Below are 17,072 nucleotides of genomic sequence, written 5' to 3'. Positions count from 1 at the left end.
GAGTATGGCTTTGACTGAAAACACATTACTTTAATTCCTTAACCAGATTTAAGACCCCTTCAACTTCCAAGTTGAAGTCTTAGGCTCTAGAACGTTTGAAGTTGTGTTCCCCAGAGTAGGAGTCAAGTAATTCCTACCCAACGGGAGTGAAGAATATTGGCTAGAACCATTAATTTGCACTCCAAAGATTTTTTTAAAGCTTTGCAATGAAAACTAATCTTGCTTTGTTTGGTTATCCAAGTATAACCTGTTCTTGATAGATTGTAACTTTAGGGTTCTGGCTAATGAAAGCACTACATCTAAACATACCTGAGAAGAAATCAGGCTAAGGTGATCACTGAGAAAAACAATAGCTTTGAAGAGCTCAGTTTAATTATCAGATTGAGTGGGACAACCCATCATTCTTTCTTTGTAGTTTTGTGTTCTAATGATCTCAAACTTCCTTCATACTCGTTCTTTACTCCAGACTTTTGTATTTGCTGTTCCCTCTGACTATACTATTTCATGCCCCTTCGTTTCTCAGCTGAAGTGTGCTCTAGGAAGCCTTCTCTGACATCCTGTCTGAGTTAGATATCCCCTACCGGAGAACCATATATTTGCCTAATCATACTATCCATGAGGACAGAGACCATGTATGCCTTATTTTATCTTTGAATCCCTAGCACTTAGCATAGTGCCTGGCACAGAGTAGGAACTCAAATGTTGACTGAACACAGCTTGGCCAGGTTTGAGTACCTTTTGCATAGCTGAGGCTATGTGGAAAGGATGGAGTTAAGGGAAGAGAGGCATCTACCTACATTGAGAGACAGAGCTAAATAAGTGTGCTTCGTTGGGTCTAGGCATTTTCCCCATCTCCATTTACAATAGGGTTTTACAGGATTCTCTGGAGGTCCCAAAAGATAGGGAAATGTATTTTGTTCTTCTCTATACTGAATAGCCCTAGCACAGTACCTGAAGCATAGTAGGTGTAATAAAAATAGCTCCATGTATTAAGCACCAATTATGTGCCAAATACTTTACTTTTTTAAATGTTAACTTATTTATTTTGAGAGAGGAGGATAGAGAGCAAGTGGGGGAGGGACAGAGAGGGAGAGAGAGAGAGAGAGAGAGAATCCCAAGCAGGCTCTGCACTCTCTGCACAGAGTCCCATGTGGGGTTTGAATCCACGAACCATGATCTGAGCCGAAACCAAGAGTCGGATGCTTAACTGACTGAGCCACCCACGTGCCCCATGTGCCAAATACTTTATAAATATTATCTCTATTCCTCATAAAAATCCTGTAGGGCAGGTACTATTATCCTTATTTTATTAATAAGGAAACAAAGGCTCAAAGACATAAAATGTTTTACCTTAGGTCATGTAGCTCGTAAATAGCAGAGCCAAGATTTGAATCTAGGTCTGCATAAGACCAAAACTTACTCTTTTCTTCTCACTACAGTAAGTGCTGAATCGAGGCAAACCACAGTCTGCTTGACCATCTCTGGAGTACTTCAGATAAAGAAAAGAATAGAAAGCCAGGGAGGAGGTGGAGCCTAGTTAAATATACCAGGAGTTCCTTGTGTTGGTTCAGAGAAAATGCATTTATAATCAGTTCCTGCTACATTTATGAGGTTAGGTAGGGGTGGGGGACATGATAAGTGAATCTAAGGCAGGAGCATGGGATAAATCATTGAAACCAGATTCACAGCATCATTTCCAAACCAAAGCACAGGAGGAGAGACAGGTAAGTCCATTTCTTTTACACATTGACTACTCTCAGGTCTTTATTAGGCTCTGGGGTTAGCTCTCAAACTTACCACTGGCAAATAGTGTAAAAAAATGTGTAAAAGGCCCTAGCAAGAATGTTAAAGAAGCTAGATTTATAGGAGGGATTTAGTTAAGACAAAATTTTCTAAGCATAGAAACTGTGACATAACTGGATGTCCTCATCTGCTCACTTTTCCCATCCAATCTTACTAGCATGGTGAAGTACAAAAGGTGAAGGCTGTACAGCCAGTCAGAACTGGGTTCAAATCCTGGCTCCACCGATTAATAGGCATATGACCTTAGTCAAGCCCTAAACTTTCTTGGGCTTCAGCTGTTACATTTGTAACATTTAACTAATTATATTTTTACCTGCTTTTAGATATTTGGAAAGCTCTCAGCATACTACCATTCACTAATAAGAACAATAAAAACTGAGAAGGTTTTACTAAGTATCAGGAACTCATTTAATTCTTCCCCAGAGGTAGGTACTATTTTATAAATAAAGAAACTGAGCATAGAGAAATTAAGTCATTCACCCAAGGGCATACTACCTTGTAAGGGGTAGAACTGGTATTTGAATCCCAAGAGTGTGGCTTCAGAGTCTATGCTCTTAATGTTGTTGAATTATGCCTCTTAATAATGGTAGCTGACTAAAATGAGGTTCAAGGACCATGATGTTAGCACCTCCATCCTGGGGAGGTTCTTAGAACAAGATTCTAGTCTTGTGTACTGCTTAAAAATGCTAGGGTCTTGGTTAATAAGCCAGAGTCAACAGAAGGTGTAACATCATACAAAGGGGGAGAAATCACTTGTGTATGGCAGGCTATACACTGTGACTGTTGAGATACAACTGGAAAGATTAAATGTACTTGGACTTCTGCACTAAGCAGGCAGTCAAATAAAATGATATGGCTTCTAAAGGACTTAACTTCCATAGGAGAATAATGTGGCATTCTGTGAGATTCCCTCTAACATATACATGTATTCCCTATATCATAAGTGCCATGGGTTCAGTTGGTTAAAAAAAGAAAGGGATTTGGAATTGTCAACAGGATGTGAGCTAATTTTCCCAACCAGATAGATATTCACAGAATAGAGTTCATACCTCCTTTATGCCAAACTTTGAAGACCAGAGTTTGTTGTGGGTCCAAAAGAAACTCTTTTGATAGCCTATTAAGAAAAACAACCACCATAAATTAACTGTGTAGGAATTAACTTCTGCAGTATGAAACTTAGATTTGAAGAATATCTTATAGTTTGCAAAGCACTTTCCTAACATTTTCATAGTCATCTTATAGGATATATTTTTATCTTCACAGTTAAAATGAGGGCTAGAAGCTCAGAGAGAAGTAACTTGCCAAGACTTGAAATCAAGCCTCCCAGATGCAGTACTTCCCTGCCTGATGATATCTGCCACATTCAGACTCAGTTTCTCAGGACAAGAGGGGGTGTGGAAAGGGAGTTCCTCAAGAGGTAATGGCCAGTTTACTGGAGCAGGTAGGGATTCTTTTTATGCGATGTGGAAAGGGGAATGGTGCGAAGGGAGGAAGAGGTGAAAAGAACATCTACTGAGTGCCTACCCTGGGCCACGCATGGTGCCTAGTGTCTCATATACATGTAATCTGCACAAAAACCTAGACATGGCATTATTATCCCTGCTTTACAGATGATACAGATGGGCTAAGAGAGGTCAAGTGTTTTGTTCATGGTCACATGTGAGTTGGTGAGTGGCAGGGCTGGGACTTAAAGCCTAGTTTGCTTGACTCCAAAGCCAAATTGTCCAGAGGCAAAGCACCAAAATAGGAAAGTGCCCAATTTTCATACAAGGTAAAGAAGCTGATGTGGAATTCAGTGAGTATCTCTAATACATTTTATGTGAAGTGACTTACATAGTTTTAAATTACAAATATTTGGAAAATTCAAAAACAGGTACCATTGTTCCAGGAGATCCAGGGAAAACCAAGAGACTTACTATCCTTCCCTAGACACCGTTGGGGAACTGAAGAGAGCCCAGTTTAACACCAATGAGAGACGTTGTGATAAAGTGAACTGTGTCAAAATCTGTGTCAAAATACTGTGTCAAAAATCTGAAGTCTAGCTCATGGTCAAAATACACATCTCTGAATTCTAGCTCTACTATTATCACTTGAGTGGCCCTGGAAACGCAGACTTTTTGAGCCCTGGTTTTCTTACCTGTTAAATTGGATAATTATTTTCTACCTATGAGGTTCCTAGCAGCATCAAGTGAAACAATTTTGTGAGAAAGCAATTGTAAACAGCATCATTACTCATTTTTCTTCTCATCTTTCCTCTGCTTCCAACAGACTATGTAACCTCCCTGGTCCACAGTCTTAACTTTAAAGTGAGGTGATGGGGGCGCCTGGGTGACTCAGTCGGTTAAGTGACCGCCTCTTGATTTCGGCTCAGGTCATGATTTCATAGTTTGTGGGTTCCAGCCCTGTGTTGAGCTCTTTGCTGAGAGTGCAGAGCCTGCTTGGGATTCTCTCTCTCCCTCTCTCTCTGCCACTCCCTAACTCATGCTCTTTCTCTGTCTCACACACACACAAAATAAATAAACTTAAAAAAAAGATTAACAAAAAATAAAGTGAGGGGATGAAATTAGGAAACTGTCAATGTCACTTCATCAAGTCCATAAAGTTAATTTCTGAATGAATAAATCACCTTCACTTAGAAGCTTAGCCCTCTGGCTTCCTGCCTTTTAAGGCAGATTTGATATTTTGGATGAAGTACCTGACCATTAAGGCCAGAATTTCTGTAATTTCCGGTAGCTCACCATAGATAGTACTGAGTTGTCACTGTAGTTTTAGCACCTGACTCAGGCCAGCCTCTTAAATTTCAAAACACTGAACATGTGAGCAAGTGCTGAGGCTCAGCTAGGTATGTAAATACTGTGAGAAAATAGCAGATCAGACACCATGTGGTGTAGCTACTGTTGTACTGTTGGTGAATAAGAAAGAAACTTTATAAAGACAATAGTTAACAGTAGTTATACTAGAACTCACACTTAAAAAAATTTTTTTTTTAATGTTTATTTCTGAGAGAGAGAGAGCGAGAGAGCATGAGCGGGGGAGAAGCAGAGAGAGGGAGACACAGAATCCGAAGCAGGCTCCAGGCTCCGAGCTGTCAGGACAGAGCCCGATGCGGGGCTCAAACTCATGAACTGTGAGATCGTGACCTGAGCCAAAGTCAGATGCTTAACTGACTGAGCCACCCAGGCACCCTGAGAACTCACACTTTTAATGATGATGACACAGGTGACGGAAGAAAAGGGAGGATGTGCCTTGCACTGCAGCATCAGGCCTGTATGTCAGCCCCTTACCTCTGAGCCACACTCCAACATGACTGACAGGACTCCACTTCTAATTCTTTTGAGTCTTCCAAAGGAGATCTAACATTTGTTGAGTGCCTGCTATGTACCATGAGGTAATTTTCCTAAATGTCATCTAATTTGGACCTCACAATAACTCTGTAAAAATTACCCCCACTTTACAGATGAGGAATCTGAGGCTCAGAGATATAATGTAATTTGTCCACACAGCTAATAAATGACAGAGATGGGGCTGGATGCCATGTCTCTCTTGGTGCAAAGCCCAGGCTCTTTCTACTGCACCAGAAATCTTTTTCAAGAATATATAATCTGTAGTCTTTACTGAGGTTAGTTTGCTCTGCCTTCTTCACCTCTATAAATTGTGTATATTCTTCAATACTCAGTTGAATTATCTTATTTAAGAAGCCTTCCTTGAACTTCTGTGTTGGCCTAAATAATCTTTCTGAGATGCACAAGAATTCTTTTTTACTACCTTTACAGCACATGTCACATTCTATTGTCTATTTTCCCAGGTAGACCACGAATACCTCAATAGCAGGGACTGTCTTAACCATCTTTCATTCCCAGTCCCTAGAACAAAGCGGGGCATATAAGAGGTCTTCACTGAATAGTTTTTTAGTGGTACTGAGCTCAAAAGAGCTCAAAAAGAGTAAAAAAAACCCCACTGCAGTAAAATCTTTTTTTTTTTTTTTTTTTTTATTTTTTATTTTTTTTAAATTTTTTTTTTTCAACGTTTATTTATTTTTCAGACAGAGAGAGACAGAGCATGAACGGGGGAGGGCCAGAGAGAGAGGGAGACACAGAATCGGAAACAGGCTCCAGGCTCCGAGCCATCAGCCCAGAGCCCGACGCGGGGCTCGAACTCACGGAGCGCAAGATCGTGACCTGGCTGAAGTCGGACGCTTAACCGACTGCGCCACCCAGGCGCCCCTGCAGTAAAATCTTTAAACCATTACTAGCTGTGAATTCATAAGCACCAGAATTAAATAACTGCTTGATAAGAAAATCATTTTCCCAGTCCGCTCAATATTGTTGTGTCTCTTGAAACAAAAAGCCAATTCTAAAAGACTGATGGAATATCATAAAATACAAACCTTGACTGCTGTTGAAAATTCCAGATGGGGGAATCTGTGTTTTCAACCACGTGGGTGAAGACAGGAGATGGCTCATCAGCTGTTGCAAAGGATACACAGCAACTGGGTATCAATACTTTCCGCTCTGTCAAGGGGATCCCTGAAATGGAACACAGTAGAATGACTGACTTTAGGGTGCTGGAAAGAATGTGCTGGAAGCCTCCCATTACACAGGTATAAGCAGGACCTATCTTTGGGTCTTTGTTTGAGCTATTCCCTATATCTGAAGTGTTTCCAGTATCCTTTCTGCTACTTAAACTGTCTTTTCAAGGCTCAGTTCATAAATATTCCCCAGTGAAGAATGACTTCTCCCATCAACTTCATACTTTGTGGGATGATGGAAAATACTGGATTGAGAGAAAAAAGTAGAACTGCAAAAAGCCCGAGACTTAAAAGTCAGATGATCAATTATCAGCTCTGCCATATACATTCTGTGTGACTTTGAGCAAGGCTGATCTAGGCTATAGCTTCCTCAAATGGGGCATATGATACTTATACCTCCTAAGTTGTTACAAGGATTAAAAATAGTATTAGGTAACTTATACACTACTTACTATGTGCCTGGTACCTTCTAATTACTATACATGTATTAGCTCATTTAGACTTTATAACCTCACACATAGGTTTTATTATTATTCCCATTATATAGATAAAAAAAAACTGGGGTACATAGAAAGTAAACATTTTAAGTGGTCACATGTTTATTAAATAATAGAACTGAGAGTCAAATTCAAGTATTCTGGCTCTAGAGTCCAAGCTCTCAGCCATTTTCTTCATTGCCTCTACTAGAGTTAAGAAATGTAAAACATTGAGTACTGTGCTGGTGTTAATTCTTACAAGATCAGGTCTCCAGTGTGGGACACTCAGTCATTTATTCTCTCTTAAGACAAAGTAAAATGGTTTTCTTTTCCTCCTTCCTAGGAGAATAACAGCATATAAGGGTAAATTTGAATGAGGGGACTGTAAGGAGGCAAGGTGAAGGCTTCAAGGCCCTTCATTTACATTCAAAATCCAAACACAGAAATGACAATGTGTATTTTTCACATTTTGCCAGGCTGTGTTCCAGCCCTTATGAGGACCTACAGCAGAAGTTTTTCTTCAGTCATCTCAGTTTACCCAAAAGATGATTCTCTGTTTTATAGAAGCTGACAAATGTTGGTAGGGGAATGTGAAGTCCACACAAGGGGATGGATGTCCTGAATTACATTCATTACAAAGTCAACCTTACAGTTGTGATACGTAGAGAGCAGACTTTTCATATAAGATCTCAATAGGCTGCCTAAACCTACTTACCTAAACTGCTATTCAAAGAAATACAGTTGTTTGTGGAGGACACAATTTAAGTTAGAAAATGTAACATTAAAATTTTTAATTTATTTATGAGAAAAAAAACAACAGAAATGAAGATAGTTGGTGATACTAGATAGTCTATAAATGAACAAGATAACCACTAGCCACAAGTGGCTATTTAACTTTAAATTAAATTCATGAAAATATAGATGAAAAATTCAGTTTCTCAGTTGCACTGGCCACATTTCAAGTGCTCAATTGCCACATGTGGCTACTGGCCACCATACTGGACAATAAAGATACAGAACATCTCCATCACAGTACAGAGTTCTTTTGGACATGCTGAGTAATTGAGACTCTGTATAATATAGAGTCTATGTATTCCACAAGATCACTTTCAGCTCTGAATCTTTGCTATGAATCTTAGGATTACAGATGAAGGAAAGAAAAAAGAAGAAGTGTGTCTTAAACATAACTTAAGCAACCCAGAGGAACAAAAAACTCACATTATCACTACTACCACAGGGCCTCCCAGCATCCAAGATATAAAATGGCTTCAGTGCGTTCTGTTTCCTACAACTGAACACTCCCTGACACAGCTGCTCTTTCTCCCACTTTCCTTAGAAAGTCGCAAGCTTTTCAATTGATTTCTTCCAATAAAATGTCATAAATCCTCACAGTGAGGGAGAGATAATCTGCCTCTATGTTGGCAGTTCCCACAAAATCCTGTGATAATCTGTGTCTGGGTTTTCCTCACTAAACTCAGAGTTCCCTGAATGCATGGAGAGGACCCAAGGCCCTTATTAAAGGTTTGCAGTCTCGCCTCTACCTCTGTCTACAGACACTTGCCAGGGTTGGAGAGAGAAGCTGCCTTATCTGCTTGCAGCATGCACACACCATCAGAGGACAACAACATCTGCTCCGGAAAGGTCTGAGAGATCAGCAGAGAGGGCCAGTTATGGTTCTGAGAGGCAGGACCCTAGGTTCCTGTGTACTCTGCCACTAATTTACCATGACATGAGTACTTCATTCTGGCTCTCTGGGTATCAGTTTCCTCACCTGGAACATGTACTCCCAAAACACTTCTTGCAATAAACTTATGATTCCAAATGTCTACTAGTACTGCTCAGAACGCTCTCATACCACCCACCCCACCCCATCCCTTTTAAATGTCTGTTAGTTTTGAAGATGGTTTATCTGCTAAAGGCCTCGAAATAAAACTACTGCTTTGATTTTGGAAGAAAACTGTTTCTTACTCAATCTTGAATAGAAATACTCCTTTCAGCCAAACAGCAGGTGACAAATTACTTGAGAAAGCAGGTCTATCAGGTTTCCCTGGCTCTCTCCTTATGGGTAGAAATTCAGGTGGGCCTGTTTACATATCTGGAAAAGGTCAAGTTCTGAAACACTTTTTTGGAGGCAGCCTAGAAGAAAGCTACTATACCTCCCACAGGTTGGGACACACATCAAGAGCAGTTAAGGGGACTTGAGATGAACCAGTGTTACCGTTTTCCCTAGATTTCCTGTGTTTTATGTAAATATATGCATCAAGAAAGATATAATCGTTTCACAGAGATTAAAATAACAACCCCTTATATTCGGGTAACACCTTATAGCTTACAAATCTTTCTTATATACGAAACTTATGCTCATAACATACCTGAAAATCCCACAAGATAGGTGCCTCTATCCCTATTTCACAAATAAGGCAACCAGGGAACAGAGAGGTAAAGTGGCTTGCTCATCACGAACCTGGTTAACTAGGATTTGGAAGACCCAGCCAGGTTTCAGGGCTCCTACTCCAGGGTTTTGTCATTGCAATAGTTCTAATTAGCTCTATTTGGTTAAGAGCTCTCTCTGGCCTGGAATGAATGCATGGAAACCTTCCCCTCAAGCGATGCCCAAATTTGTATATTAACAAAAACTGAGTGCAGTTTCATTAAGTCAATGTTAACGGACACTTCCTCTCTGTCACATGTGCCCACATGGGTCAGGTTTGATTCCTGATCTGGGGGAAACAGACACAAAATAAGAGAAAGACTATACCAAAAGCGCAGGTAGCTGTGGGAACCCAGAGGGGCTCCTAACCCTGCCTGGGTAGGTTAAAAAGAGCCTCTAAAGGCTGATGATACTGTAGATAATTTTTGTTTCTGAGTATAGCTTAGATTACCCCAAATAATTTTACCTCTCTGTTTCTCAGTGCCTTATTTATAAAACAGGGCCACCAATAACCTGTTTGTCTAGTAAAAGAATACAAATCTGAAGAGTACTGAAGCTGATTCATAAAGAAAGGATCTCAGAGCTTTCTTTAACAAAAGTATTCAAGAAGCTCTTTTAGAGGTGCCTGGGTGGCTCAGTCAGTTGAGTGTCTGACTCTTGATTTTAGCTCGGGTCATGATCCCAGGGTTGTGGGAGTGAGCCCTGCATTGGGCTCCATGCTGAACGTGGGCCTGCTTAGGCTTCTTTCTCCTTCCTCACCTCTGCCCCTCTCCCCTGCTTATGTGCACTCTCTTTCTCTCTCAAATTAAAAAAAAAAAAAGGTCTTTTATTTTCAGAACCAGGACCACAGTGGAGACCACAGAAAGTTCAAAGCTGCTTTATGTTTAAGCTCTACTGAGGCTAATTCAGGGCTGTTTTTGAACCTTCTGCATGCAGCCTTGCATGCAAAATGATTTTCACAAAAGCTTGGCAAATTATAGCTGAATCAGAGAGTATGGCATGAGTTGCCCTCAGCACTATGTTTTTAGATGATAAGAGCTAAAGGGAATCTTAGACATGAACATGTATGGCCATCACATTTCATGGCTGAGGAGAAGAGAAATGCATTTGCTCAAAGTCACAAAGCAAGTTAATGACTTAGCTAGGGCCAGAACCCAGTCCTCTGACTCCCATTACAGAACTCTTATTACATCATCATCTGGAAGGCACATTTCAGAGAGGTGGTGGGCAGGTCTGTATTTCTCAGGACCAAACACAGTGCCTGACTGACACACAAACTTTGTGGGAGGAAAGACTATATGGGTCTGTCACTGAGGGTAGAATCAAGAGACAACAGAGACCTCTGAAAATCAGATATCCACCCTGATGAGTGCTCTGCCCTGGATGAACAGAGAGAGGCCAAATAACAAGTGATTTATAGATTTGTAATTCATGCCAAAAATGTTGGAGGTGTTATGTATCATATTCACAAACAAGAGGACATTAGTACATTTGCTTAGCTACATCATGAAGATCAGGGTGCTGGGATACAGAAATAAACACACAGTCCCTGTCCCAAAGAACAGACAGCTAGTGGGGAGACACATTTATAGACATCTTCAGCGCAGACTGATATATAATATGAAGAAAGACAACTGTGTGGGAGTGGGGGTGGTGGTATGGGGGAGTTTGGGAAATCTAGAGGGAGGTTTTGTGCTAAGAGAGGTGGTCAGTAGGCTTCAAAGTGTTGGTGTCATTTAGTCTATCTTGAAGGATGAGGCCTAAGTTTGTTGAAAAGGAGAGAAAAAAAGGCATTCCAGGAAGAGAAAAGAGCATGGTCAAAGGCTTGGTAGTAGGAGAGAGAATGGTGCATTGGCAAAAAACAAACTGTTGACTGTAAGAAATGGTGCAAGATGAGGCTGGAAAGACTGATTAGGCCACGTGGGCAGCACTTTGTGTTCTATGTCACTGAGAGTGCAAGTGATACGAAGCCAACAAAGTATTTTAAGTTGAGAGAGGTCATATTTGTTGACAAGACATATAACCTCAACAGCAGAATGAAAAAGATACTGAAAGAAAACACTGGAAGCAGCAACCATTAAAAGGGCTATCCCATTAGTCCATGTTTCTGAAGCCTGAACAAGCAATGTGGCACTGAGAATGGAGAAGAGGTGACAGAAATTTTCTGTGTAAGAGGCCACAATCCTATACCCTGTATTGGACACAGTGGAATAAATATATTAATCCTGTGACTTATCCTCTGTTAAATTCCCCATAAGCAACTTTGCTGCAGGGGAGGCAAAGTAGGAAATCAGAGAAGGTGTTAAGAAGAGGGCATTTGACCAAGGCCTCAGATTCATCTACCTCCCCACTTAACAAACATTTACTGCTGCTTATGTGTCAGATGCAGTTTTAGGTGTTGGGGATTTAGCATAAATAAAACAAAACAAAGAAAAATCCCTGTTTCTGTAGGACTTATATTCTTCTAGAAAAGACAGAAAGTAAACAAAACACACTGTTAAAGGCTGTAGACAAAAATAAAGCAGGGAAGGGGCGCCTGGGTGGCTCAGTCGGTTGGGCGTCCGACTTCGGCTCAGGTCATGATCTCGCAGTTCGTGGGTTCAAGCCCCGTGTCGGGCTCTGTGCTGACGGCTCAGAGCCTGGAGCCTGCTTCGGATTCTGTGTCTCCCTCTCTCTCTGACCCTCCCCCATTCATGCTCTGTCTCTCTCTGTCTCAAAAATAAATAAACGTTAAAAAAAAATAAAGCAGGGAAGAGGGATAGAAAATGTTGGGGAGGGGCTACAATTTTAGATAGGTGGTCAGGGAAGGCCTTCTGAGACAAAGTTATTTCAATAAAGACAAACCAGGAGTTAAGAATATATCAAGCAGAGGAACATCAGATCCAAAGGCCTCCAGGCAGGAGTCTGTCTATATTCCAGAAAAAGCAAAGGTGGGGGGGGTGGGCAGCATGGCTGGAACAGGGTGAATGTGGAGAAGAGCAGGATACCAGCTGGAACTTGGTAGCTGGGGAAGGGGAGAAAGGAATTCAGGCTGAGAAAGGTGTGTGAACAAAGGCCCAGGGAATAGATTGCTGTTTGTTGTGATGCAACACAAAGGAAGCCAAACACTACTGGAAGAAAATCACCATTGTGTCATCCACAGTCACTCTAAAATCATGTCAGTTAGTCTTAGTGGAGCCCTTGCTGCTGCTCAGCAATTTTCTTATCTATTTCTTCATGATTCCCATAACTCCCCTGCAATGACTAGCCAAAAGAGGATCCAGTCAGAGGATAAAGAGCTGATATTATCCCCCATGCCCTCTCTAAGCAAGCCCAGAATATACACTTTCCTACTTTAATACCTTTGTTTAAGTTGAAATATCTACCTGGAGTTTTATCTCCACCTTTCTGAAATCCTATTCATTCTAAAAACTTCTCTTGATTTCTCAGACATATCTCATCTCTCTGTTTTTAAACTCTCTAATTTTTAAAAAAATCTTTACTTATTTATTTTTGAGAGAGAGCGAGAGAGAGAATGAGCATGCGCGTACACATGAACAGGGGAGGGGTAGAGAGAGAGGGACACAGAATCCGAAGCAGGCTCCAGGCTCCAAGCTGTCAGCACAAAGCCCAACCTGAGGCTTAACCCACAAACTGTGAGATCATAACCTGAACCAAATTCAGACATTCAACTGACTGAGCCACCCAGATGCCCCTCTAAACTTTCTAAATTCTATATATTATAGAGCTCTTTTGGCATTCAGAACATTTTGCTTTATATATCATTAATTGTGTAGTTGCCAGTCTTCTTAACTGGGATATCGGCTCTCAGAGGACAGAAACTATGTGTCATCTGCTCTGCCCTCTCTGTACCTGGCACTGGCCCAGCAGAGATTTACTATTTGCTGAATTGAACTGCCATTCTTGCAATGTAAGCATAGCACTGGGCATGCAATACATACCCACCCTGGACTAGAGTGACTGGTAAACATAGTGTAGGCAGGATTAACTGGCAAACACAGCCATATCTCAGGCAGAATGGTATACAGGAAAGAGCATGGGCTTCAGATCCAGACATAGATGGACTCAAATCGTGGCTTCCCAGAGTTTATTAACTGTGTAACTCATGTCACTTTAACTTCTTGATCTTTAGAAAATGGGTAGGTACTGCAATCTATTCACACCATAACTGCACTTGTTGTAAGGATTAAATGAGATAATTATTGTGCAAAAATGAGAATAGAACTTGATAGAAGGAGATGCTCAATAAATTATCGTCAAATTACCTTCCCAAGTCATATTTTAAAAATGGAACTATCTAATAGAAAAGTTGTAAGTATATTTGTATTGTCTTGTATTTGTACTTGTATCACTTTTTGCAATATAGGCACCCCACCCTAAAATGGAACGTAACTCATACCTCTGTATTTTAAAGTCTATTTTCAATGCAATAACAATAACAAAACAATTCTTAAAAAAAATTAAAGTTTTTTGTGCTTTCCTTAATTCAGTTTTTATATAATATACTTGTCAAAAATAGGCTGCTTTGGTGGGTCAGTAAAAAAGCAAAAATTATTTCCTGGTTTTGTGATTCAAATGGGATCTCAGTATCTCTAATATAGCAAAGCAAGGACTGTACTTGGAGAAGACTTTGTCCTGAGATAAAACATTTCAAGGTGATTTCTATTGTTGACAACATCACAGGTACTGTTAATATTACAAGTGACTATTGCCAACTATTGCCTATGTTCACAATCACAGGAAATGTTAAGTTTTAGTTTGAGGGTAATAAAATTCAGATGTAATCATTTTCCTTTTCAAGTTCACCAACCTGACTTTTATCCTTGGAGCCTTTGGGGGGTTTAGCCATGCAGTGTTAAGAACTCTTGGCCCCAAGTGCATAATGAAGAGGACCTGAGTTGGTAGCAATGGAAAGAAAAAAAGAGTCCTAAGAGAAATTTAAGAGATAATACAACAATTTAATGGATTTGATGATTTGATGGTGGATAAGGGAAAGAGAAGTATCTAAGCTGACAGGTTTCTGGACTGGGGAATTAATGATATGCAAAATTAATAAAACTGGCAAGGTCCACTTAAGTTCAGAAAGGCTCTCATGTTGCTTAAACCTGTAGGCTTGAGAAATATCAAAATTACTGATTAAGATGGTTAACAGTTATTACAGATTCTGTCATGATTTGAAAGATTTGTGAAGATAGGACCATGGCCTGAGGTGTCAGATAGATGTTCCTGGAAAAGTAAGTAGGGCATACCTTTTAAGCTCAAATGCATTGCTCTTTCCACCAGGATACTAACTGCAAAAGTTCCATCCAACTCATCTGGGCCCTCCTGGGCTGGGCAGACTTCCCCTGTGGTGGTGTTGCAGGGGACCTGGGTGGAGGCAGGAGACTTCTGGTGGTCAGGTGATGGAGAGCGCTGGATCTCATCATGCCTTCTGGGGAACTGCTCAGACTCACTGTGGCTGCTGCAGTCCACAGAATCCAGTTCATGAGCAGGCCCAGGGTGTGGGGAAGGAGAGGAAAGAACCACGTGAACTCGCAAGGCAGCTCCTGAGAGGTTGGAAGCATTTCGTCCAAACAGAGGATACACACCTGCAAGAGGATGGAGGAGAATAAGCCCAAACAAGCAGGAACCAAGAACACCCTCTAACCTTGGAGGAGATGACTGAGAGTGCTTGTGGTCCTCTTTCCTTTGACAGGCCTACATGCCCCAACAATCCAGTCTGTAAAAGAAAGTATGAACCTAGTATTCCTTCCTTTCTTCCCAGCACACACACTATCTCCATTAATGGAAAGTAGTGAGAGCTTGGATTTGAAGTCACAGCCAAATGACTACCAGGCAGAGCTGTTGTGGAATAGATTTAGGTGCTGGGGGCAAGCAGACTTAGATGACCTCTGAAGCCTCTTGAAAGTAAGATTTTTTTATTAAAGCAGGAGTGGCCTGTCTTCTCTTCCACATGTCCTTACTGGCCCTTGTCCTTAGGCCTTCTCCTTAGGAAGCTGTCCTGGTGCTCAATTTAGCCTGTTTCAACAACTAAATATGTTCTGGCAGTAGCCCTGAAGATCATTTGGAAGTGAAGTAGGAGGTGGAAGCAAAGGAGGCAAGAAAGAAAATTAGAGGAATTAGTACTTGTTGAGTGTTTTTCACGTGCTAGAATCTGAGGGGTTAGGTAACCCACCAACGTGACTTTTTCAAAAAGTGGTAGATTTAAACCCAGGGATCTGAACTTATAGACTTCTTGGATATTAAAATGAGATTTAATTATAAAGCAGAAGGCACTATGAATTCTTTCCGAATCTCAAAGATTGCTTCATCAGACTCATTTCAATTCAGGAAAATGGAGCTATTTGATTCACAGAAAGCAGCAAGATGGAACTTTCCGTGTTCTTTTTCTTTTTGTTTTTAAGTAACCTCTTTTCTTCTGATGCAATGTGTGAATTATCATCATTATCACAAGGCGAAAGTAAGGGTGATAGGAGGGGAGTCATCTAAAAACAACATAGCCAAATCCTTACCCCAAGAAACTTAACAGTTACTTGGAAGGCCGGTTGGAAGAATGACTGGATGGACTGCTTGACTCATCCAACAAATACATCAAATGCCACACCTTGTACAAAGCCCCTTCACAAGAGGACAAAAAGCTTAGACTGAAGGGATGTGGAGAAGCATGAGAGAAATGGACAATCTGAAAAGTTAAATCCTGCCTTTGGTATCACTCAGTAAAAAGAGGTACTTGTGCTTGAGTTTGATCCCTAAATGTTTATTCAGTGTTCCAGACCTACTTTCTTCAGCACAGTGAAGTTAAAAGCCTATCTTTACAAACTTTAGTTCAGGTGAGCTTTGCTTACTTCAAATACTTTTTCTGCATGCTCCCTGAAGTGACTCTAGGCTTGCCCAGAAAATAGGGCACATGGCATTTAATGAGGTGCTCAGCAGAGCAAGAATTACACCTGCTGGGTCCAGAGAGAACCAGAGAATCCGGAATCATCACCCAGATACTCAGTTCTCCTTCTTTAGCTTGGGCCACTTGTTCAACAACAGGGTTTAGAGCACAAGGCTAATAGAGCTAAAATAGGGTTGTGACTCAGTTTCTTTAGCTGTATAGTGAAGAAAATAACAACTAACCTTACAAGGAGCGTCCCAAAGAAAAAATATCATGTTTATAAAGAATATAGTCTGCTCATTATAGTTACTAGACTTATTTTTCTAAATGGCAAAACTGTCCCTCCTCTATTCAGACCCCATTGAAACAGCTTTCCATAGCCCTCAGAAAAACGTACAGTACTCTTGTTTGCTTTTCTAGCTTCGTCTCCTATCATCTCCCATCCTATATATCCTATGATCCAGCAGTACCAAATTACTTACAATGCCTAAAAGGTGTCAAACTGCTTCATGCCTCTGCACCTTCACTATTTTCTTGTTCAGAATATTATTCCCGCCCCCCCCCCTTTTCTTGGCTTATTCCTAAGTCCTTTGAAACTCAGTTCAAGGGTCATTTCCACTGAGGTATCATCCTTGAACCAAAGAGATATTGCATCCCTGTGCTCCATAATACCACTGAGAATACCTTTTCATAGTTCTTCACTGTAAATGTTTATTTACTACTCTATTCTCTCACTATTTCTTATTCATCTTGAACTCCCAGGCCCAAGTATATGTATCAAGTACTGAACAAAAGTTGAAAAGAAAGCATCTAGCACATAATGCCACTTGTAAAATGTTACCTTTTTCCTTTCTGCCTTGTGAACTAGTTTAATACCATGAAGATTTTCTTTATGATTTCAAGATATGCTGACCAGACAGGGAGGATATCCTAGTCTCATTAGCAGGGATGTTT

General features: G+C 40.7%; 1 protein-coding gene and 1 long non-coding RNA gene across 3 annotated transcripts in view; one reads left to right on the top strand and one right to left on the bottom strand.

Annotated features, from left to right (window-relative positions):
- Positions 1-5,881, top strand: part of LOC124505339 (uncharacterized) — a 35,185-nt gene extending 29,304 nt beyond the window's left edge. The window contains exons 4-5 of the long non-coding RNA XR_006960620.1: positions 3,067-3,244; positions 5,846-5,881. This is a non-coding gene — a long non-coding RNA (uncharacterized LOC124505339). The remainder of the gene's footprint in view (positions 1-3,066; positions 3,245-5,845) is intronic.
- The window catches only part of C2CD3 (C2 domain containing 3 centriole elongation regulator), a 145,157-nt gene that overhangs the window by 43,008 nt on the left and 85,077 nt on the right, over positions 1-17,072 (bottom strand). For both annotated transcript variants that reach the window (XM_047071267.1, XM_047071268.1), the window contains exons 24-26: positions 14,488-14,826; positions 6,191-6,329; positions 2,853-2,917 (exon numbers count right to left, since the gene is read on the bottom strand). In XM_047071267.1, coding sequence (XP_046927223.1) covers positions 2,853-2,917; positions 6,191-6,329; positions 14,488-14,826 — 543 coding nt within the window. The remainder of the gene's footprint in view (positions 1-2,852; positions 2,918-6,190; positions 6,330-14,487; positions 14,827-17,072) is intronic.

The sequence above is a fragment of the Lynx rufus genome, unplaced genomic scaffold, assembly GCF_022079265.1.
Source record: "Lynx rufus isolate CCGP_SWC_20201006 ecotype Redwood Valley unplaced genomic scaffold, mLynRuf1.p SCAF_9, whole genome shotgun sequence".
Taxonomy (NCBI): Eukaryota; Metazoa; Chordata; class Mammalia; order Carnivora; family Felidae; genus Lynx; species Lynx rufus.
This window is presented reverse-complemented; position numbering and strand designations above follow the sequence as displayed.